Source organism: Uloborus diversus, chromosome 1 (assembly GCF_026930045.1).
Source record: "Uloborus diversus isolate 005 chromosome 1, Udiv.v.3.1, whole genome shotgun sequence".
NCBI classification, from domain to species: domain Eukaryota; kingdom Metazoa; phylum Arthropoda; class Arachnida; order Araneae; family Uloboridae; genus Uloborus; species Uloborus diversus.
This window is the reverse complement of record NC_072731.1, coordinates 33,939,079-33,964,414: the sequence shown is the minus strand read 5'-3', so window position 1 is coordinate 33,964,414 and position 25,336 is coordinate 33,939,079. Positions and strand designations below refer to the sequence as shown.

The 25,336-nt window shown below is 34.6% G+C and overlaps 1 protein-coding gene across 1 annotated transcript; it reads left to right on the top strand.

The window, feature by feature from the left end:
* Nucleotides 1-3,003: 3,003 nt before the first annotated feature.
* Nucleotides 3,004-24,043, top strand: LOC129234537 (transmembrane inner ear expressed protein-like). Its single transcript, XM_054868551.1, has 4 exons — nt 3,004-3,107; nt 16,157-16,283; nt 22,829-22,972; nt 23,749-24,043. Exons 1-4 carry the CDS (start codon nt 3,039-3,041, stop codon nt 24,018-24,020), a joined length of 612 nt encoding a protein of 203 aa, XP_054724526.1. The 5' UTR covers nt 3,004-3,038; the 3' UTR covers nt 24,021-24,043.
* The last annotated feature ends 1,293 nt before the right edge of the window (nt 24,044-25,336 follow it).

Here is a 25,336-nt window from a genome sequence, read left to right as displayed (position 1 = left end):
AAAGAAAAAAGAAATACCCCTTGAAAAAACTGCCTTATAAATTCCAATGATACAATCTGCACCATGAACCCCCCCCCCCCCCGGGCATCCCGGTTAATTAGCATTAATGTCTATTAAAGTTTATTATTTTACTAAAGAAAATTATTTTTCAAAAAAAAGAGGATTATTTCGTCCCTCCCCCCTTTCTCCCCAAACGCGACGTGCAAAATGCTGGGACATTTTACCCCTTCTTGCTGGTAGGGTAAGGAGTAATTCGCAACAGGTTTAAACTTTTTTTTTTGGGGGATGTTTGAGTTTGTGTGTGTGTGTGTGTGTGTGTGTGTGGCCATTTTTTAACCTAATTTTACTATACTATTTGGTGCGCTATGTTGTTCTTCGGGTGCTGCCTTATTGCCATTTATGGTGCGCTTAGAAATGAGGGCCTGCTTGATGTACGGTCCTGTAGATTCGTGGCACCTGGGAATTTTAGGAGCACCAAACATGGTGCAAATTCCTTTTCTATTTCTCTCTCTCTCTCTCTCTCTTTAACAGCTGGTTTGAAAATAAGCGGATTTTCTAAGAGGGTTATAAAATTTTACCTGCACCTGGGCATCACTTTTAGTTTGATCGGGCCCTGCTTGTTGACATTTATGGCATCTCTTTTTGCTCTTTTTTTTTCTTTTGCATCATCCGACGACATTGAATGAAAAGACATCCAACAAAAGCCTTCTTTTGTCGACTCCCTTTCAATAATAAGCTCACTTATTATGCATTGAAGAAGGGGTTCTCCATAACCCCAAAACCTGTGTCTGCACTAATCTGTAACTTCTTGCAATTATAGGCTGTTTTTTCTTTTTTTTTTTTTTTTTTTTTTCACTTTTCCTGCACAAAGGTATTTATTCAACTTTATAGCATATCATGGTATATTTCAACGGCGCGGCGTAAGTTTTGGTCTGTCTGACAGGAAATGAAAATTTTTCATGCACTTTTTCAACATTAGAATTAAGTTGGGACTACTTCATACCAGGACACCGAATTTATTGTAGGAATTGAAAAATTATGCGCTATTTAAGAAAATCACCAACGACAACCGAAAAGCATCATACGCTTTGCATAGCTACAGTCTGAGTAAAAACTTTAAGTCCAGTGCACTTTTTTGAGAAATTGGACACATCTTAATCTTAGGATCAAAAAGTCATATGAGTGATAATTATTAACCTTAAATACAAGTAAAAAAGACAAAAAAAAATTAATTGTAAGTGTTTCATTATCAGAAAATATTACTGATCAATATTTGAACCTGAGTAAAATCTTTAAGGCCAACATAGAAAAAAGCATATGAGGGCAAAAATTCAAATATTTATAAGCTTGTGTGGGAGTCATTCCTTCACATTACTTCAAATATTCTTGTTTTCATGAATGAAACTAGTTTTTGAAAAAATTCGGGATGTGTTTTTTACCATTCATCTTCGATGGTAGATTTCAGTTCCATTGATGAAGTAAAATGTCTCTCCTCTGCATAAACTCTTCTTGCTAAGTCACCCAATAAGTTCTCTATTGGGTTAAGACCTGGAGACTTAGTTGGTCATTTCAAAGTTTCAACGTTATTTACTTGGAGCCTATTTCTTGCACTGTTACTCGGATGGATAGATGCATTGTTTTGCTGATATTTTCAATTTTCCCCATCAATAAATTCAGCATTTAGTAAAAGATGACTTGAGAAGAAATTTTGATATGCTTGTGAGTTCATTTTACACGAAACAAACGCAACTGAGCACACACCATCGTAAGCAAAGCACTCTTAAGTTCTGACAGAGCCTCCATCTAATTGGCGCTTGTAAGATATTTCTTTTTCTTTTCATAAATCATGCCAATAGTACTTCCGTCCGTTTGGTCCATCCAAACTTCACTTCTTTTCGTTAGAAAAAATTATTTGTATTCATTGGTTGGTTATTCCAGGTCATGATTTCCTAGCTAAAGTTGAAGCGCTCTATATTGAGCATTTTCAATAAATGAGGTTTAAGCAATTTTGCAGCATTAATAAAATTTCCACACCTTCTAATTGTGTTATATATCGTTTTTGACAAACATTTAAACCTATCGTCTGAATAAGTTTCCTGGTTGAGTACTTTTCAGATAATGTAATAATTTCCAAACTCTTTTCTTCCATGACACGAGGACAAAGCTTTAAGTTTTCTCGGGTTTTCTTTTTACCCTAATTGTGTTTAAATCAAACAAAAATGTTGACTTCAGTCTTCGATCTTCCTATTTTTTCGCAATATTACGCCTACCTATCCTTGTTGAAGAAAAAGCTTCAATCTGCCCTCTTTCTTGAACAGTTAACTTTTTACCTTACGATATCGTCACAAGTAGGAGAAAAACTTAGAAGAAATTAATCACAAAACTGCACGTTGAAGGGTTTCCACAATCTTGTTAACTGAGGTGACATTTATTACAGTATGAGCACTTGCAGTTTTTTAAAAATGTTAGTGGCCTTAAAGTTTTTACTCAAGCTGAAATGCTACTTTAAATAAACCATTGCTTTTCTGGTTATTGCATGCTTTACAAATCCTGTCTGTTGCGTTATTTCTTACCAATGAACATTAATAATTAATAATACAATAATATTAAAATCCCTTTAATTTCATTTTCCTTTTTTCAAAGAAAATTATACTGGCCTTAAAGCTTTTACTCAGACTGTAACTGGCAAGACTTACGCCATTAAAGTACACCATTATGTGCTATCTTTCAACCTCGTATTATCTCGAAAACGGGAAAGTTGGGAAGAATTAGACCCCACCATCGGATTCAGAGCCCTCGAAAAATAAAATCCATGCTTCAATCTCCTTTTCTAAAAGAAATTAGATCATACCATTCCCTCGCAAGTAAAATAAAAGTTTCATAGGATGCGAAAGAGAAGAGAAAATAATCTGCGCGTGACACGCCGGCGCAAAAGCGCCCACACGACACAATTCCGTTTACCTCCAAAAATAAATAGGATAACAATCACTCCCGCCTCCCTTCGCCGTGGACAGCATCCCTTCGGTTGACACAAAATAATGGCATGGATTAAAGTCACACACCCTTTGGTATGGCTCGCTGTTATTGTCAGAAAATCTCTCGCTCACGTAAGTTCAGCTTTTTCTTAATTAAATACATTTATTATACTTGTGTTGCACTGAATTCATAAAATTAACGAGAATTAGTATCAGAGTATCCGGTCATGTGTGCATTCGGAAAATAAACACGATTTGTGATTGTGAACTTATTTAGCGAGATTTTTTTCTATTTTCAATGTTTGCAGTTTAAGTCAATTAACTAAAATTAACATCAATTTTGCATTACTCCCGAAAAATAGAAGAAAACATATTTCCCTTTAGAAAATATGAGCTACTTTTTGTGCACTTCGAAAAGACGCATAAATGAATTTTATCTACAAAGTGGAGGGAAAAAAGTATGACTTTGTAAATTTAAATTGACTTGAGTTCAAATATATTTCTAACTATTTATAATTGTAACGTTTGATACTACAGTATCGTCCAAATTATTATAGTAATTCAATTTTTTTTTTTTTTCATTCTTTTTTGTTCGACAGCAAAGCCGAATGGAAGGACCGTTTTGACCCAAGACTCCATGGATTGAGATATAGCAGTTTGACAGCAATTTTGGTTCGCACAACATTATAGTCCAAGAGCCCATGAGTGCCAGACCTACGTTACAGTATGAAGGCCCCTTTTTTTTTGCGTTAGCACATAACAGCAGATAAAAAAGGTTCTCTATTAGTTACTTTGAGTCGCGCTGGCTTCGGCAAAAAACAGGTCGCAAATGTGCGTAAAATTGATGCAAAAACTAAATAATAAATATCATAGATTTATTTCATGTCGTGACTTGGCTGTCCCGATCCAAACATCTCCGATTTGAAAGACGATCATGCCTTTGAAACTAACCTATGCAAAGTTTTAGCTTCCAAGACACAAATCATGAGGACCTAGGACACCTCAAAAAGAAAAAGAAAAAAATGGGCTCCAAAATGACTTCCAATAGGGAAACCGGGCTAAACATGGCAATTCGTTTCACGAAGTTGACCCGCCATTTTGGAGCCATTTTCTTTAATCGATCCTAGATCCTCAGGATTTAGGTCTTTTAAGTTGAAAATTTGTGTAGATGAGTTTTAAAGGCATGTCTGCACCTCCATAAAATTTCGTTCAAATCGGAGATGGACGAGTGGGGACGACGAGGTCACTTGACATGGATAGTGACTCAGCTTTTGACGCAACTTCGCTACTCCTGTCAAAGCCAGCGCGACTCAGCTTAACTAATAGCGAATCATTCTTACCTTCTGTGATGTGCTTCCGCAGAAAAATTTTTGGACTTTATACTATGACATAGGTCTGGCACTCATGGGCTCTTACCCTATTAGTGTTTCGTCAACAAAATATTTATTTAATTTTTTTTTTCACGACAACAAGACTGATTTTTTGGTATGTTTTACACACAAAGGGTTGTCCCAGGAAAAATTATCGAAAATGAAAGTGAATTGACATTTTACCGACCACACTGTAAAAAAAATCCGGAAACGTTTCTGAGTATATCGTGCAGCTGTGGTTCATGAAATTTTCAAAAACGTTTCTGAGTATTTCGGAATTGTCTTTCTGTAATGTCCAGAAACGTGTCTGAGTATTTCGGAATCCTCTTTCTGTAATTTCCAGAAATGTTTCTTAGTATTTTGGAATTCTCTTTCGGTAATTTTCAGAAACGTTTCTAAGTATTTTGGAATCTTCTTTCCGTAATTTAAGAAATCGTTTCTGAGTATTCTGTGCAGCTGTGGTTCACATGAAAGTTTCAAAAACGTTTCCGAGTATTTCGGAATTCTCCAAACAATTTTCAGAAACGTTTCCGAGAATTTCGGAATCCTTTTTCCGTCATTTTTTCTAAAATATAATTTTTTACTATACTATTGCATACCATATCAGTTTCAATTCTTTCATATATAAGAGCAATGAAACAAGCAATTTTAGAATCATTCGTGGATTTTTTTTTTTTTTCTGAATTTCTAAAGACAAATAGCATGGTTAACAGTATAACATATGCACAGTTATAAATTTTTGAAAATTTATGAAATAATATAGTAGTTTCATTCTTAATCACAAAATCGTCAGGAGAGGGGAGGGGGGTACTTTCTCAAAAGTGGGATTGTTTGTTAAACAATCTTAAACTTCAGTTTTTCTCTCAATATTTTCAAGACAAAATTATTAACATATTGTATTTTTTATGCAGAACTTAAAAACATATCTTGTATCAAACCTGATAGCTTTTATTTTCGGATAAAATTTGACAGAACTTACCTACCCTTCGCGTTCCGAATTTCGTTCACCTCAAGTCAATTTCTCTGACGAACTAAGTGTACCGAAAAGTACCAACAGAGAAATTGGTGAATTTAAATATGACACCAAGTCTTCTTGCTGGAACCATTCGGCTTGATTCTTCTGTTCTTGCCCTTTTCCAGTTCATCACAAATATAAATACTTAATCAAAATAGGTTACTGATTTTATTTTTACAATGTGCGCAAAATGCATTATATATTTTATTTATTAAACCATTGAATTCTATTGCATGATTATTCCATTTCATATATACGAGAATCCCCCCCCCCACACCATAAGAGTGATGGTGCACCCATAAAATGCTATAAAGCGCCCCCCCCCCTTAAAAAAAGCAACCCCTGAAAATGTCAATGGCAGTCTTCGTTGTGAACGCCCCTCGTTTTCTACCCATATGTACATTGCATATTAATAACATAGTATTTAAAAAATGATCACTTTTAAAACACTGACATGAAATAATATTACTTTTTATTTCGGCATGTAAATGCAGCTGTTCCATTTTTGCCATTGACTCATTCCTCCTGACTGTCCTACATTAAACTAGTATATCCACGAAGGAAATGTTATTTACCGAACAACTAATGTCAAGGAATTTTTTATTGGCAACCACATTTAACAAAATGTATAAGCACATGAATTAATTGCATAACTATGTTGCTTACTGATAGATAACTGAGTCATTTTCTAAAGGTATAAATATTTTTAAATGACTGAATAAATTATAATAAAAAAAAGATAAATAATACTGGCACATTTTTTGTGAAGCATATTACAATACTAGAAAACATTTGCATTAACATATTTTTAATGAATTAAACAATTGATTTTTTTTTCTTTTTGAACCAATGTATGTATATCCAAGTATTTCGAAATAACTTTTCTGTGATTGCTTTTCAAATATAAATCTTATTTCTTTTGCGTAATTAATCAGTTTCAATTGATTACAGCAAATAGTACACTGCGCACATAGGTATGTAGGATAACTTTAAATTAATTCGATAAACACAAAAACAGTTACAATTGGAGCGTCATCAAATGCAAATCAACAAAAATATAAATGTATATAACAACATGTTTTGAAATATTCATTAATACTAACAAGTGAACATGAGCCGAAGAAAATCTAAGTACCTCCATTACAACTGGATAAGTAATCCAAAGGGTTTCGTTTCATTAAGCATAAACACTGGTGTTGAAACTATTCACACTTGAACACAAAATATATATCTAATCATAGTCGCACTGGAAATTCTAAAGAAGCAAATTGTTATTAATTAACTTAATAGCTGCGTACATCGTCTAAAAAATCAAGGGCAGCCCAGAATGCAAAGGCGTAAAATTAGTTTCCACACAATTTACTACTCTCTAGACATGAAATAACAAGCAATCCAATGCTAAACAGTTGCTGACTGCAGCAACCATAGATAAGGAAAAAATAAGTTCTCTTTATTTCCGACTCACTGGCGCCCGTGTTGGAAGGATAAAATACGTTTCGAAGCATTGCGTCAGCACTTCCGCTTCTAGATTTCTTGAAATAACAAAAAGCTTTCTGAATAATGAGGAGCTCGCTATTGGATGAAGGATTCTTACTATTTCGGAAACGTTTCCAATATATCCAGAAACGTTTCCGAAATTTGTTAGTGCAGGAACGCTGTCGAGGACGTGTAATCCGTGGGCTTGCGGAGCTGCTTGAACTGGTAGATGGCGCCATTGACCCGTGTAGAATAGGAGGCGATCTCCGCGAACTCGTTGCCACCTTCCCTGTACAGTTGCCGCAGGGATGCTGCAGCCACACTCACTTTTAACATCTTATCAATACTTTCCTTATTTTTCTGAAAGTTTTCTGATGAACCAATTTTATTCAATAAATTTTTGACGGAACAGGAAATTCTATCACCATTTGAAGAATTTGACTTCTGTGTTTTTAAATAATAAAAACTGCAATTGAACTTTCGTGTCTCACTCTGTACGCACTCTTCCCATGCTCTATACATAATACAGAATGGATAACATTAAAAGCAATAATGGAAGAAAACCCCTTTGAGACATTTCAGAACGCTTGAACGTAAAATATGATATTAAATAATGTCGTTCTAACAAACAGCAATATCGAACATTAAAAATGAAATAATATAGAACAGTGGTTCCCAACTCATGGGCCGCGGCCCACAAGTGAACCGCAAAGAGTGTGTTGTTGGGCCGTGGACACTGATCGAGAATCTGAACCAAGATAAATCTTGGGGTATTACTGTCCGTTTTTTGCGAAAATACACTAAACAGATATACCATCACTCAGAAATTCTCCCAGGCTCATCGCGAACAAGAAACTTTAGGATTAAGATTTTTCATATTTCTTAGGAACTTTCCCTTATAATTTAAAATGAAATCTAATGAATCAGAAACTTCTTTAATGAACATTTCCTAAGAAATTAGTGTTAGCTTCAAACTTCAAGTTAAAAATGCTCCTCCTTTTCTGAACTGGCATCACTAACTAGTGAATTGAGGCACTTGAGGGGCTTTTCGACAGCCTACCTATTTGAATGAGACTTTTCATTGCAGTTAAAAAAAATAATATAGAAATGCATTGAATGTTGCGAATTATTTGAGACTAAAACCATCCAGTTTCAATCCAAATATCAACTCCCTCGTAGAGGAAAAACTACGCCAAAAATCCCATGGAGATGACTTATTTTTGAGTTTCCTTACAGCTGTGCTAGCTAAGTGAATGCAATACACACAGTTATTTTCTTCCTCAAAAATTATTTTGAAAATTGTACAGTATATTTATATCTGTGGTGCAACATAAGGGGAGAAGTGTAATATGTCCAGAACTCTTGGCTTTAACGCATTTTCTGTCCTAATACGGTTTATTATTTACACTTAAGGACAGTTATGAACAGGTGCCCCCCCCCCCCAGAAAGTAAATTTTGGCTGTGCAAGTAAATGTATAGTAGTTAGTGGGTCTCAATTGTTTTTTCTACAAAACTGGCGGGCCGCACAATCAAAAAGGTTAGGAACCTCTGATAAAGGAGGTTAATATTATATCATTAGAAGGAACATTAATTCGTGACACTATGGAAGGTATTGTGCGTTTAATATATGAAATGCTATGCCGTTATAACGAACATTAATTTTATACTACTTTGAACTACAGTCGAACTCGCTCGTATAACGAGCCCTGATTTAACGAGGAAACTAGAAAAACTTGGTTGGAACAACATCAACTTTACATGAAATACACGGCCAGCTCCAGTCATTTCCAGCCGAGGACTGCAATTTCGTGCTTATTAGCACTCATCGGCCCGGCATAGGAAAGTGACTGAGCTAGATATGGAAAACCTCTTAGGCGGTGTATTTCATGTATTTCTGCTTTAGTCCTGGCTATTGGGCGGTAATTTACTGAACATCAACTTTATTGGAGCAAGATTCGCTTTTTAAGAATATCCTTGATTAAAACGAGCAATTGCGACTGCTTTTTAACTCAACTAATCCTTTTTTGGTAAAATTCTTTCTTACGAAAGGTAATCATGAGTCATAAATCCTGAGAACAAGTGTTGACTGCCCTTGTTTAAATTTTTGAAGTGAAGAAGGAGAAGAAGAACAACAGAATAACTTCGTACTTGCTGGCTCCAATGTTACCACTTTCAAGTTACCTGCTACTTTCCAAGATCATGTAGCTCAAATTCACGCTAAAGCAGACGGAAGAAATGACGAAAACAACCACGATAACGGCAAATATTAAAAACTTCAAGCTAAGCCACCTTCAGAATAATGACTTTTGATGTACAGAAACTTTTTTTTTTTTCTAAGCTAGAGGTGAATAGATGATGTTCTTCGGGACATGGATATTCCTCGAAAAACAATAACACAACGAAGAGTTAAAAAGAGAGTTCAAAGTAAATTAACCAAAATGTTTGACTGTACAGGATTAAAAAAAACAAGCCGTACAAGTATGTATAAAATTTTGAAACTTTTTTTCACGCATGCATTTTTACGAACCCTCAGTAATAACGAATTATTATTACACTCCCCTGCGAGCTCGCTATAAACGAGTTCAAACGTAGTTGAACCAGAAAATGAAATGCATTTTCTTAAAAATGAGCATCGCTTTGTGACAGTGATACATAATGGAGCAAAATACCAAATAGCCCCAAATAAATAATCATTGAATCGAAGAAGGAGAAGAATTTTTCAAACAATGAAATAGAATATATGTTTCTTAGAACAACATCCAATCAATATTAAAGTGAGAGCTCAAAGAATAAGGTTTACACCGTATTGCCTGAAACAGTGCGCGATGTCTAATCAGCAAAATTAATCATCATTATAATTTTCGCTCTTCTTGTGACTGCGCAAAATGGCCATGTCGAAAAATCATTAACCCTAGAGTGACAGTAAATACACCACCAGGGATAGCTCACAACTTTTTCCTGATTGTGTTCTCATTAATATGATACTCTTCCTGAATATGACCACCCTAAAAGCAATAAATGTGATGAGATAGGTTCTTTCGGGTATTTATTTTATTCTGTTTACATGTTGCTGAGAGAAATAAAATGATTTTCATAGGACCAACGAGAATGATGTCGATTTTCTAAGGCTACGATAAATTGTTAATGTGAATTTTTGTTATGTACCTATATAGATAGAAAGAGAGAGAGTACTCAAAATTTAATGTTGTCACTAAGTAATTTAAAATAAATTACTAACACTGACAAAACATACTGTTCAACAAAGCAATGGATTGTGAAAAGAAAATGCATTTTAAGTTTGCATTTATTCAGTATACATTGCAAATATCTTGCCCCTAATTTACAAAAAGAGAATACCTGTAAAAAAAGAAGAAAATCAAACGGATGTTCAGATTAAAAAAATATTTAAAGTAAAATGAAATAAATAAATAAAATGAAAGTGATGAACAACAAACAATCATATTCGGCATCACATCAAGCGCCAGAAAATGCAAACAAGTTTGAAAAAAAAATGCAAAATTTTGTTTATTTCCCATAATGACTGAAAAACAAATTAATCTCAGAGTGAAATTGGATTCCAATTTACAATGTTCATAAGAAAAGTGTAGGCATCAATAACAAAAAGTATAATAAATATGCAGAAGATGCGGAAACATTGACAAAATGCAACATACAGTCAATTCGCGATAACTCTAATATAAAGGGATAGGCGAAAAACTTCGACTTATAGAAAGATCGACTTACCGCAAGTTTCGGTTTCTAATATTTTTATATTAAAAACCGTTGACTATTTTAATTAATATGTATACATAACAGAAAAAGTTACCGAACTTGAAAGTTTTTAAGCACAATATGCACAGTTTAATCAAAAATATTGACAGAAAAAAAAATCAAAAGCATGGTTTTGATTTCGATACTGCTGGAACCACTTGAGTAGAGCTGATTCTACTTCAGTAAAGGTGCACATCTTCACTCGTTTCAAATTCGGATTCATGGATTCTACAGCTTTAAGAAGTTTTTCTTTTTCTTTGAATATCATTGACAGAGTACTTGCTTCGACATCTTTAATCGTAAAGAAAACTCGCTCTGTCTCTCAGGACACTCTGTCTATCAGCAAAAGATCGAACTAATGGTCTAAACACCCTGGTGGGCACCTCAAGGGAGGAGCGATCGCCCCTCCCTTGCTTCCATTTGACTCCAGTAAAAACCTCCAACACACAAAAGTTTCTTGATCGTGGAAGCTTTCTAGAACGTTTGATGCGCCAGGATAGGATACCTATCAAAGAAAAATGTCCACTCATAGGTAACTTCACCGAAATACAAGGTCCAACGCCCAGTTCAAGATCATAATTATTTTTTTCTCTTCATCACATACCCTTACTTTCTCTTTCACCCATATTAGTCTATCTCGTTCCTTTCTTGTAATTCCAATGAAGTTTTTTCCTATGCATCAATAAATTTTCTGTTTTTGTAAAGCCCCGCTTATAAGGATCATTAGCTTTTTTCAATTCCATCAACGATGGTAAAGCACTCTTTAAAAAGTTTACTTTCCTACCAAGGTCATATGAGGCAGTAAGATGCAAAGGGATGTAAGTGGACATTTTCAAGTTTTGAGTAAAACACGTTTAAAGATAAGGTCCTCGGTAGGCATTCATTGAAAATTTTTTCTAAATCATGCTGCTGCTAGGACTATCTCTTGCCCTAAGACAGAGGAAAGGTTCACCTACCATTTGTACGAGTACAAGTTATAACACCAAATATTTAATTTTGCCACTGACATCCCTTTGCTTCTCACTACCTCACAACCTCACATGTTGCTTTTCAAAACTGCTTATATTTTTCCAAATGTGTTCGAACTAAATTTGAATCCATAATTGAATTTATTGTTCATAATGTTATCATTTGCAGAATTCTCCTACCACAATTATGATTTTTTAATTTCATTGTTTCTGCTCCAAGTTCTTTGTTTTACATTCCAAACTAATGCAGCTTAATTTTTGTTGTACGCAAATATTTCATGCTTCATCGCTACACTGCAAATCATAAAACACCTTTTGAACACGGAGTACTTTTTTAACACCTCGAAGAACATAAATTGGAACAATTTTCAGAACACTTTTGGTAACGCGTTTGACACCATTTTTTGAACACTGACACATGCCCCCCCCCCCCTTTTTAGAGCACTTTGTAGTGCACGTTTTGGGACATTTTAGAACATTCATGGAACACTCATCCTTTTACAAATATGTTACATTTTTTACTAGTTTCTGCTGTTAATTTTGCAACAACCTCGGGTGACAGGCGACAGCCGCTGGACAGTCCGTTGCCCAGTTTTTTTACCAGGGTTGAGCGACCTTGATGAAGGCTTTCGTGACGCTAATCGATAGCAATTCATTTTAACAAAATATCTACCGTAATATCTTGTTGAAGGATTCGATCGATTGGTACTGGTAGTAAAAGAAAGCTGCTAAAACTATATTTGTTCGAAAGAAAGCGATGATTTTATAAGGTTATATAGATGGTTTCAAATCTGTTCTCAAATGTGTCCTCAATCCGTCCTCAAATGTACCCATAATGCGTTCTCAAGTTTAAACCCAATATATATCTTAAGCGGATCACATTTGGTATATGTAAGAGGTACGTAACATTTTTCAACGCACTTACTCCTGAATGGAGTGCACGTGGAACGTATTTTAGAACAAAAATTTCGCCAACGGGAAGTTTTCTGAATTATAGCGTTCCAAACGCGTTCCCAATGTGTACTGAAAATTTCGCAGTGTACTTCCGCACAAGATGAACTAAAAAATTACACGATTAAGTGCATTAGTCCACAGATTATGTCATTTTTTAAAACAAACTTGACCCCTCTCCCACTTCTTGTCGCAAAGTGACACGCCTCACCCATTCCCTTTCTCGCATATCACGCTGCTTTTCGTAATCACACTTCTTGTTACCCCCTTTTTGCCCTTTGTCACGAACTATCCCAATTTCTTCAACACTTCTCCCCCCCCCTACAGATCGAAAAGACCTCCCTAAAAGCAAGAGCCCCCCCCCCATGAGAAAAATACCCCCACCCCTAAAAATTTCAATGGCGCAGTCTGCACCATGACCCCCTAGGTGAGCAGCCGCCACTGGAAGGCAGTGACCCTGCTCTGCCCGCAAAATGTGACATCATTTGTGACAACCTCTCTGCACCTAACTTCTGTCTGATATCTAAAACTAAAGGCCAAAAAAGTTTTTACTTTTTACATTCTTAAAATGTTTTCTTAGAATTACGTCTTGCGTGACAATACAAAGACTGAAATAGAAAGAATATCAAAGAAGATGGAATTTGAATCCATAGTGACATTCGAACACAAACACCTGTCTCGATTTCTCCATCTTGGAGAGAAATCAATTATGCATCTTAATAAACTATGCAACGCAAGCGAAGAGTTGCGTGAGAAAAAAGAGATCTATCTAAAACCACTACACATATTGCAATAACTAGAATGTTTGTGGAAATTCTTCGCTTTTTTTCAAACACAAAATGCAATCCAATTGTTTCCTAGTTTGACAGTAAATCTGAAACTGTACTAAAATATTCAGTCTTTTACCTCTTCAAATGGCCAACTATTTATTGAAAATGGTTTCAATTAATATATGGAAGGTTTTTAAATAGTTATCTGCTGTATTCTTCATACTGATGTAAGAAAAAAGTACAGTTGAACTCAGTGGCAGCAGTTGTTCGCAGGGGGTCCCCCCCCCCACCTTTAATGATTGATTCATTTGTTTTATTTTCCAATTTAGAAATAAAAACTAAAAGTTATAAAAAAAAAAGCAGAAATGTCAAAATTTTCAGAACATAATTATTTGTTTCGTTTTGAAAATCGGTTTACGAATCGTCATTTAGCACAAGCAGTAACTTTTAGTTTATGTGCTATTCATTGTTTAGATATTAGTAAATCAATTGTTTTACTTAAACAAGCCATACTTGTAAAGTAAGACAAACAACGTTAGAAAAAGCACAAATTTGCCAATTACAGCAGACACGTGTTTCGGCGTTACAGGGAAAGCCTTTTCAATGCAAAAAATAATAATGAGCTTATGGATGAAAAGACATCCGACAAAAGCTTTTGTTGCATATATTGTACTTGAATACTCAGCAATATGAGTGGTAACAGATTGTATCATATTTGACACTTCACAAAGAAAATTTAACTTCATAAAAGTTCCTTGCAACGGAGTTGAATCAATTCCCACGTTTAAAAATCTAGCTTGTGGCCACATTTTATCAAATGTGTCATTTTCCATAATTATTTAATTCTTTTGAATATTTTTATTTAGTAAGTACTAATTTTTGAAATCTCCTTAAAAATACAGTTAAAGGCAGAAAATAGAATAGTCAAGCACAGTTTTACAGTTATATTTGGGACCCAATATAAATTCTGAGGGAAGCTCAAGTTTCCCGCGCCTTTTGGATGATTAGTCCCTGATTAGAGAATTAAAAGAATGTGATTTTATGCATGTCCATTCAAAGAATGCTAAATGTTTCTGTCCAAAATTTCGGTTCATCTACTATAAAAAAAAAAGAAGAAGAAGAAACTTTGAATATAGCAATTAAAAAACTCTATTGTTATCTGTCGATAGATTGATTAGCAAAAAATTTGATTTGAACTAAATACCAAGGTTGTGCATTATTCACATAATTAGTAGCTTATCAAATTAATTCTTAATTTAATTCAGCTCAAAAACTCATTATGATATAAAAAGTTCATCGTTCGTTGTTCATCTTATGTTTCATAAAATTTTTGCAACAATTGATTGCTTTCCAAGTCGCTGAAACAACGTTTCTGATAATTACAAAATTCTGGATGACGACACCAGACCCGTCGTTTAAAGGGGTCAGTAGAGGTAATTCCCCCTCCCCTAGATTTGAGAAAAGAATGTAATAAGTAATTACAAATAAGTGGGAGCGATTTTCGTTGTTTTTTGATGAAATTTGCATTGACTATACACCTTTGCCCACTAGAAAATTTTGAAATGATGGGCTTGGGCAACACTATTGGCCACACATTGTCCACTTCAAATTCCCCCATTCTCAAGCTCACTGACAGTTTGATTACGGGTAAATGCGTCCGTCCTTTTGTGATTCCTTGTAACTATGATGAGTATTCGATCTCTTTCGCATTCAGCAATTATCTAGGAACTAGCCACCTGCGGTGGGTTGGTGTGCTCCGCGTTTGTTGGTGTCCTTCGGGGCTTTCGCCCCCTTCTTGCCGCCTGCGGCAGTACATTAATTAGTAACCAGTTCATTAATTTTTAACCCGACGTGTCTCTGGAACCATTCCATTCCAATATCCACTTTACCATTAACTCGAATTATTTAATAAACAGTAAATTTAACTTCAGCGTGGTGCAGAGGCACAACCATTTCTTTGCCAGTCCGCCGTGCCTTTTAATTATAGACATGAGAAACCCGGTTCCCATGCGTATGCTTTCAATCAGAAACTCGAACCATTGAAAGATCGAAACACCTCTGCTTAGAGCATAAAAAGAGAGAGAAATTATACGAACAGGAAAAAGTGGCCATAATTTTGTTGAAGCGAAAGGTGGGATTGGGAAAGAATGACTGAGTAAGAGAAACGGACAGGCTGTGTGTGTGTGTGTCAAAAATGCACTTCCGTTTTGAAATCTGAAATTGTCTAAAGAAGAAGCTATCTAAAAGTGACTCCGAAAGAAAAAAGAGGAGAAAAGTTATGTTTTTAATTAATGTCTCCGCTATTTGAAGTCGCACAATTATTTCAATTAGCTAAACATGTAGCTAGGAAAATTACAAATCTATTGATACCTGATTCGATGCTCAGTTTTCTATCGGTCACTAGGAGTAGAAATAACATAGATAGTCACATATAATCAACTTTTATTAATATTCGATACGACTTTGCTTGTTTATTTTTTTAAACGTCCTTACTCCTTGGGTACAAACTCTATGCGTTATACCCGTTCTCATGTCTCCTCTAACGTCATGCTCCTGATAATAGCATATGCATTATATGTATTACCTTTTTGAGTTGCCTTTCATTGTACTAACCACAAAACTCTATTCCATGGTTTTCACTGCACTACGCAGAAAAGTCGATTACTTTTTTTTTTTTGGGGGGGGGGGTGCACTCCCACTAGCCTATATAACTAGCCACTATACCTATACATAAATTGACCAAATACTATCTGGGAGAATGGACATCTTTAAGAAGATCTGTATTTAATAAATCTGAAGAAATAGCAAAACATATACATATTTGAAAGCAAAAATGAATACCAAGCTGAATGTTTTTCAGGATTGCACTGAAGAAGTGGATAAAACACCAACAGTTGCTGAACCTGATTGGCTGGAATCCGAAGTGATAGCTGGTTTCAGAGTATGGCAGATTCTCTTCCTGATATGCGCCGGCATTGGCACATTGAGTAATTAATTTTTTTTTTCTTGGATGGAACAAAAGTTATTGCACATAAGATAAATAGCCAACTGTAAATTTACATTGTTTTCATAATTTCAAATTTAGTGTAGAAGCACAAAATTACGATGATAATTTTTTTCGCAGTTTCAATAAACTATAGGAGGCAACGGCAATCTCTGGCTAATGGCGGGTGAAAGAGGTAAAACAAACAAGTGCCATAATTTATAATTAGCTTTTAAATTAACAGTACATTCATAACATTTATGGGGTTTTGGTCTTTTTTTCTATTTTTAGGAAGTTACATTACACCAGAAGCTGCCTAAAGCCTATATTTTACCCACTAAGAGGAGAGAGAACTTCCCATTCTTTAACACTGAGGCTCACGGTCTAAATTTCGAGCGAGTATGGCAAAACCAATTGCATGATAAAACATCTTGTTTAATGGCAAAAGACCGCTTCTTTTGCCACAACGATTTGAACATATTAAGGATTTGAAAATTGCATGGCAAAAGGCTTTACAGGATAAAACTTCAGTTTAAATGTTAAAAGTGCGGTTCTTTTTTGCCATACTCGCTTGGGCAAAACTGGACCGATTAGTTCGCTTTCCTCTTAGTGTTACAGCTCAATGATTTTACCAGAAAGGAAAAATTTAGATCGGAATGTTTCTTTAAGTAGTTTCTTAAATTACCGCAAAGTAGAGTATTCCAGGTCTGGAATTGAGAATTTCTGTACGGTATCTATTTAGCAACTTTTGAATTTTAACTTATGTATGACGTTGAAAGCAGTTATCAACAGACAACAGATGTGTGTACCACACTTTTTTGTACGCGTATTAAATAATCGATACATGTTAATAACTCAAAGAATGGGCACTCATATACGCGAATTAGAAGCAGTACTTTTGAAATGTATTTTCAGACACTTTTCTACACCTCTTCCGGAACAAAAAAAAATCGTCTTTTTTTTAAATCATTTAAAAAAATTCTCCGTTTTTTCTGCTTAAAATGCCGTTTGAATCTTGTTCCTATCTTAATTAGAACGAAAGATATAATTGTTTTTGTTGCATGCATTTAATTAATATTATTTTTAACTTTAAAACTTTAAACTCGTTTTTCTCCATGATGCAATTTTCCCCGATTTTTTGCATTCAAACTCTTATAAGTCAAGAACTGATAAAGATAAAGTAATGAAATTTGGAGCATATCTTTTTCAAGCAATTAACTTGAATTTTTATTCGGCAAATTTGAAGGGGAAAAAAGAACGTTTATAGCAAAAATGCGATTTTGCAAAACAAAATGTTGTAGAATTTTTCGAAATTTTTCTTCAAATATTTTTTTTTTCTTGTTGAATTAATATTTTTTAAAGTGCCAAATAAAGAGTAAAGCTTAGATATTTGTGCATAATTTTTTGAAAATTGTAAAAGAATATTTTGAGTTTTAGCGAAAAGAAACCATTCTTTTTTAAATAAATTCAATCAAAATATTTTTTTAAATATTTATGCTGTGTTTTTGCCTGTTAAATAAATAGTGAATCAGTGCAAAAAATTTTAAAACTCTAAGCTCTTATTTTTTCGAAATATTTCCCGGTCCCTCTTGGATGATAAAAGTAGAAAATGCCAGAAACGTCAAGGAATCCGAGTTTTTGTTTGAGAACTGAAATAGAAACAACAAAAACTAAACATTTCACGCGTAAAAAGGACGAAAATAATTACAGAGTGTTTACAAATTCTTGCACTGCCATAAAAAATTTATTAAAAAGACTATTTCAAATTTAAACATAATTATTTTTTAGCTTGAGCCTTATCTTGAAAAGATTTTTTTTCCCCATAACGTTTTAGTACACTTGTGCAACTTAAGTAGTTCTGAGAACATTTAAATGATTTTCAAGATCATATCACGCACTAGTGCAGCCAGAATTTTTCTTCGTGGGGGGGGGGGGGAGTGATAGTTCGGTCATAACAGTTCTTACATGGGTATAAATTGCCATCATAGGGATGGTAAAATTTGTCAAAACCAAACGTTCTGTGAGTTGACCCTCAAAATCCCCTTGCAGCGTCCCGAGGAGTTTTTTCTTTCATAGATGCTATTCTCAGTTTTTAGTATTTTCGCCCCCTACATGCATTTAGCTAATAGTGCACCAGTAAAGAAAAAGCTTGATGATATAAGGATGAAAAAAAAAAGTGATATATAAATCCTTATTTGTCTTTATCAGTGCAAAACTTTACAAACTCCCGATATTAATCGAGTCTTTAGAAAGTTTTTTTTTTTTTTAATGCAGCCCCAGTTTGTTGCTAGCGATGGAAAAAAACTGTTTCACAGAGATTAATATTACAAATACAGTCGACACCCGCTACAACGCGATCCGACTGACGCGAAATGGCTATAACGCGAGTTTTTTAGGAGCTATGAATTTTGGAGCTAAAGCAAATTTCTCGCTCTCAACACGAAAATATTTGGAAAGGAGTCGTGATGCAATGTTTAGTAGCTAATAACAAAGCGTTTCGGCTTCATTATTAACTATTAAACAATGACTTCGTAAATGTACTTTCATCATTTCAGCATGACTGACTATGCAAGTTACCACGCACCACACTATAAACATAGCTTTATTAGTGTGTATATATCATCACTCCTCATTTTCCATTTATTTATTCTAAATATGAAAAGTGATGAAAAATTGTGGCACCTAGCTGTTTCATCTAAAGTTTGAAGATGGAAACAAAAAGCGAAAAAATGCGACAATTTAAGAAAATCTAAAGATTCTCGATACGCTTGAAGAAATAGAAAGTGGGTCGAAGGTGGCACGAAAATTGTGTATGAGTGAATCTTTCATATGTATAATTAAAAGTCAAGAAAAGGCAATCCGCATAAGTCATGACTTTAGTTTTAATATGAAGCTCGCAGAGTAGTGTTTAAGCAAAATGCAAACAATATGAAATTGGAATCTGCCCTTGTATTGCAGATTATAGAGACCCTGAAAGAGAGGTGTTACCATAGATGTAAATGTTATAAAAGTAAATGCGAAGCTACTGTGTTTAAAAATAAATTAGAATAACGATCTGATTGTGCAGCATAAATCATCATCATCAATTTTTAAGTTATAAATGTAACTTATTATATCTACTCATACAGTGCAGTGTTTTATTATTACTACATACTGTGCGTACCATATTGTTTGATTTTCATGTCTCTCTCTCCCATTGATCATTGGTTTTGTGCATCAGAACAGTATTTTATGTTGAATAATGCAATTTTGTTTTTTAAATTACGTAAAAAAATTCAGCTCTTTATGCAAGAAACGGTAATATGTAGTTCAAAAATGGTCTAAAACAGTTTAAAAATGTGTAAAGTGGTTGGGTATGTTAATTAAAAAATCATGTACACAACAATTTTATATAACGTGAAATTTCGACTTACGCGAGGAGTCTTGGAACGAATCCCTCGCGTAAGTCGGGATTCGACTGTACCGACGTTGTAATATCTCGCTAAATATTGCTAAACTGTCACTATATAATCGGCTTCTCATTTTTTTTTCATCAAAAGCCGACAAAAGGTTTGGTGATCTATCGCCAAGTGATCATCAGTTTACGCCATTGCATTAGTCTGCATTAAAATTAACATTGCTTAGCCTCAAAATGCTAGTTAAGACCCCTTTAAAGCATCCGATTTCAACTTAAAAACGGGAGGTGCATTCGACCCCATTCACAACTGACGCCACGAGAAAACCCGGGGATGGTCAAAATGGACATTTCGATTGAAAAAAGACCAAAAATATTTGTTCACGTATTTATTTTAGAGAAAAACAACTTTTTTCAAAATAACACGCAAATGTAGCACTATACATTAATTTTTAAAAAACAAATAAATAATTTTAAAAAACCACATTTTAAAATATTTTACAACAAATATTAATAACTAGAAAATCGCTAGTCAAGGTATGTCGGGTGAAAATTGCTTCTAAGCAATTGCCTGTTTGATGATATTTTGATAGTTGAAATTTTAACCCTAACTCCAGTGGATTAACCCTAAACTGCAGTAGATAGCGTTCATAGTTGACAGCTTTTTCGTTTCTTCATTCCCTTGAAATGATTCAGTCTTACCAGTAAAACAGTTAAGTCACCGGATTCAGTTCAGCCTTGTCACAATAAAGCCTTTCCCTGCATGTTAAAAATTACCAAAACATTTTATCAAACTATCATGCCGGGCCGGGGGTTTCATTGTTGATGACGTCAGGAGCGTTACTCGATCATTGGCTATTATATATATGTGAGGATAAGAGGTACACATACACGCACATATGCACTCAGTGAAATAAGGGAAAAAAGAGTCGGATTCCAGGCCTAAAAAAATGAAGATCTGCGAAATAAATTTTCCAATATAAGGCTATACAGTGCGGCGCAAAAGTTTAAGCACAACCGGAATCTTTTGATAAAAAGAAAAGTATACACTGAATAACTTTGAAATTTTTACTGTATTTTAACAATCAGCTTACGAATTCATGTTTCGAATTTGGGAACAATTCATAGAAATTAAAATAAGATTTCATAAAAAAATCAAAATTTTGCTGTAGCAAAATTTTAGGCACAAAAACGAAATATTTACATTTAAGAAAGAATAAAAGTCTTTTTTGGTGTTACCATTGCATCTGATGAGCTCGAATACGCAATTTTCCAATGATAGCGCGAAATAGTGGAAAATTTCAGGAGTGAGTCTACCCCAGACTTCCTCGATTGCTGATTTGAGCTCTTGTACAGAGCAACACTGCTTTTCATTCTGGTATATGCCACGTGAGAAATTTCCACAGATTTTTTCCATCGGATTGAGATCTGAACTGAGTGCTGGTCAGTCATTACACTGATATTTTGAGACGCAAGCCATTCGTATCACGGTAAGTGTGTATTGGAGCGTTGTCTTGCTGGAAAGTCCAAGTACCAAGTAGTATTACCTAAAAAGAACTTCACCAAACGGTAACAAAATGCTCGCTTAGAGTCTTTTGATACACCTCTGAATTTTGTCTGCCCTTCAGAAAAGCTAAGAGAAGTTTGTCCATTGATACAAAATGTTCCACATACCATGAGCGAACCACCACCTTTTTGTGTACTGAATATACACTTTGGATCTTTTCTCAAGTCACGCCAATAGTATGAGAACCCATCTGGACCGTCTAAATTCCATTTTTTTTCCATCTGAGAATATAATACTAATTCATTGCAGTCTTGCTTGCTTGTGACACTGTTTCTGAAAAGTTTTGCAAGCTAACTTTTGTTTTTTGATAAATCCTAATTCGGTTATTCGTCTGTATAAGGCGTCACGTGATATTTTTTATCCAAGTCGAGTTTTTATCTGATTAAGAGACAAGTTTCCAGTTAGAGACATTCTTTTAATTCTTCTATCCTCACGAAAAGTAGTTTTTCTCGGCCACGCAGGTTCAGTGGCGGATTTACTAGGGGAGCGGTGGGGGCGACCGCCCCCTCCATGGCAGTCATTTTCTAAAACCAATAATATACAATTGAAGGACTTACTAGCTATCGATACTAATTTTAATCAAGGACATTCCACAAATTTGCTTTAAATTAAATTTAGACAGTTAGTGTAATCGATGATGGACAGCGAGTTACTAACTTTTCCATTCGAATCTAAGCTCGCTCCTCCCCCCCCCCTTTTTTTTGAACTTTAATATTTTTTATATTTCTATATGTGTCTTCCAACTTTTTTCTTCCATAGACTATATATACTATACTGGTATGATAATATATTCTGCTATGACTTAGAACAGTGGTTTCCAGCCCTGGGAGTGATAGCACCCAAAGGGGAGATTTAAGACTTCAAGGTTATAAGTTCGTGAGGGGCAATAGGGAGCGATTAGTATTTAAAATACAGAATAGGAGGGGGTGTCGATTTCCCCCCTACATGACGGGTTTGAGGGGAGGAATATGGCTTTTACGGTTTTCAACCGCCACCCCATTGAATAAACTGTAAATCCGCCCCTGCGCAAGTTTGAATTGTTTTCCACGTTTCAGAACACGTAAATACCACGCTTAGATAGATTTAAAACCACTGAAATTTCTATAACGCATTTACCTTCAGCTTTCAGTTTCCAGAGTTACGCAACTTCTTCAGGCGAAAACTGCAGAGAACCTCGGCATCTTGATATCACTTTCAGCCACTTTATAATTCGTTGAAAAAAACCGCACTGGTCCTTCACGCATCACGTTCCAAGAGATATTTGCATAAAATCTCATTTGTGCATAAACTTTTGCGACAGCCAAAAAATGTTTGTAATTTTCTGATTTTCGTTAGGGTTATATTTTTCAAAATTTCAGACACATATTTAGGATCATAGTAGCCACCTACAGTAGAAATTTGAAAGCATTCCCTTGAATAGTTTTTTTTTTATTCAGAAATTTGCATTGTTCTTAAACTTTTGGTCCGCACTGTATAACACTTTTTTTTTTTTTTTTTTAAATGCAGCTAAACTGATTTGAACACCAATATCAATTTACAGCCTCAAAAATGCATACTTTGTGAGATCGTGCATTTCTGTTTTTCATAGTCGTCGTGGCCTGCTGTTTCACCCGATGCCGGATTCCTCGAACTCGTCAGGAGATCGAAGCAAACCATCGCCGAAGTCAAATCACCCTGATGTTCCGGGCCTACTTGGACAGGATGGTAGTGGACGAAATAGACCTCATGTGGGGTAAGGAAACTCAAGGTTTTTTCTTGTACACTCCCGTGTTTTTTTGCACCAATACAAGTATTAACTACAATTAAATCAAGGGCAGTTCCAGAAATATTTCAGGGAGGGGGGGGGGTTATTGTTTTTTTTTCCTTACCTGTTGCTACGTATCCTCTTACTACGATTTACACCTTCGTAAGGAGGGGGATGCTGTCACATCATTTTTATTTAAAACAACTAAAATATAGATATTTTGCCAAGGAGGTCCCCGAACCTATTCCTTTCCTTTCCAGTTGACAGATATATTCTGATATTGTGTTTCAGAAATTTGATTTCGTATCAATTCCAGATGAATGTTTTGAAATCCCTTCCCCCTAACTTCATCAAAGGTTGTCCAAAATTGCACTTTTTTTAACTTCAGATCCGAAAAATTACTGGAGGAAAGTCACCCATTCCCGACACTACATGAGAGGCCTTGTCTAAAATCGAATTTTTAAGACTTACATTTTGAGAAATGTCCAGTGGAAGACCACCAAACTCCTCCTCCTAAAACTACCAAAGATAGTCCTAAAACTGCCGTTTCGAAGCATCAATTCTAAAAAGTTTCCGAGAAGAGATTCGAACCCTATTCCTTTCAGTAACGTAATGTCAAAGATGGACCACACTTTCTTTTTTGAACCTCAAATCAGAAAAATTGCCATACAATGTCCCTCAAAAGAGGGGCGATCGTTCACATCCCCCCTCCCTTGTATTCGTCCTTGATGTAAATTAAAATACGAATTCTGATTATTTTTCAGCATTGGATGAAGTAAAAGCAGCAGCTGAGAAGCGCAACAACAAGAAAAGAAAAAGAAAAAAGACTTCAGAGGAAGAAGAGAATCGCAGTAATCAATCAGTCAATTCAAACCTCGAAGGTGGGGATGCTGAAAATTCGGATTTCGATGAGCTGCCTAAAAAGATGACCTTCACGGAAAGAATACGGCGCTTTTTCAGAAAAGAAAATCCCGAAAGCTTTAGCGACGTTGAATCAAACCAACTAAGCAGCAATTTAGACAATTATTCACTGTAAAATATTAATTTAAAATTTTAACTAAAACAATTGTGAATCGTTTACTTTTGTTTCATTTCTCTCTCTCTCTCTCTCTCTTGCTTTTAAAACTAACGTTAACCATGAAATCTCATTTAAATGCTAAATTTAGAACGCATAACATTGAAGTTAACTTATTACTCCATTTTCATGTCGCACAGTAAAAAAAACTAACTTCTTGTTGAACCAAGTTAAAGTAAAATTTCTTATTTTGACACTCTCGTACAAAAATTCAAAACAAATCTTGGCTCTACCTTTTTTTTTTCCTTTTCGAATAGCATTTCATACTTCGCCAGTTTCTCACTTGTCAATGTCTAGGAAATGTGGAGAAAACGAATCTTTTAATGCATTGTAGGATGGCTTTAGGCATTATATAGAATGCCCTTCGGCGGATTAATGGGGGGGTGCCCCCCAATTTTAAGAGCACTTTAAATGGTAACAACTCATCTTCCAAAATCTTAAGCAAGAAATCGTGATTTTCTTTCTCTTTTTCTCTTTTGAATAGTTCAGAAGTGAAAATGAAGAGAATAATGACCCTTTTCTGATGGCAGAAAAAAATATACCGCACAAAAATGCAAAATATATATATTCCTTCATTCACTTATTTTCTTATTTATTCATTCTTTTACTCGCTCATTTATTTTTCTTATATAAATTGATTTATTCATTTAATTATTCGTTTTTTGTTTCATTATCTTTTCATTGATTCATTCAACCTTTTATTTACTAATTCTTTTGGTCAAAAATATGTTTTATAATCGAATAGAAAATATGAAAATCTTTCATTCGAAAAATATTTTATTTTTCACTTTGCTCCATGAAAAAAAAAGTGAAAAATTTCCACATATTTTTTAAAACATAAATTTACTACTAAAAATAAAAAATACTATTTCAACGTAAGTTTTATTATAAAATATAATGTTCTTCCTTTATGTATTACTATAATTTTCAAAAAAAATTTCCGATTTGTTCATTTTGAAAAATTGAGGTCATCTTATTCACTTTGCCCCACATTCCCTTACATAGAAGTTGAATTCTTCACTAAAAATTTCAATTTGTACGCATGAGGCTTTTTTTTCATAATACTAACCAAATTTTTCGACATTTATACTTGTGTGCAAATGAAAATGTTTAAAATAATGTGCAATACATGACTTAAATGCAATAAATGACAGTTTTTTGTACTTTCAGACTTTCAGTAATGCAATACACATTAAAAATATGAATTTGAAAAAGAAGTTGCACACGTTTTGAAATATAAGTACATATATTTAATCATCAATTTATTGTTCTTGAAT

Coding starts and splice junctions, on each gene's coding strand:
- LOC129234537 (XM_054868551.1), top strand. CDS start 3,039: ATGGCATGGATTAAAGTCACACACCCTTTGGTATGGCTCGCTGTTATT. Junction 3,108..16,156: donor TCAGAAAATCTCTCGCTCAC/GTAAGTTCAGCT, acceptor AATGTTTTTCAG/GATTGCACTGAAGAAGTGGA. Junction 22,973..23,748: donor CGAAATAGACCTCATGTGGG/GTAAGGAAACTC, acceptor ATTATTTTTCAG/CATTGGATGAAGTAAAAGCA.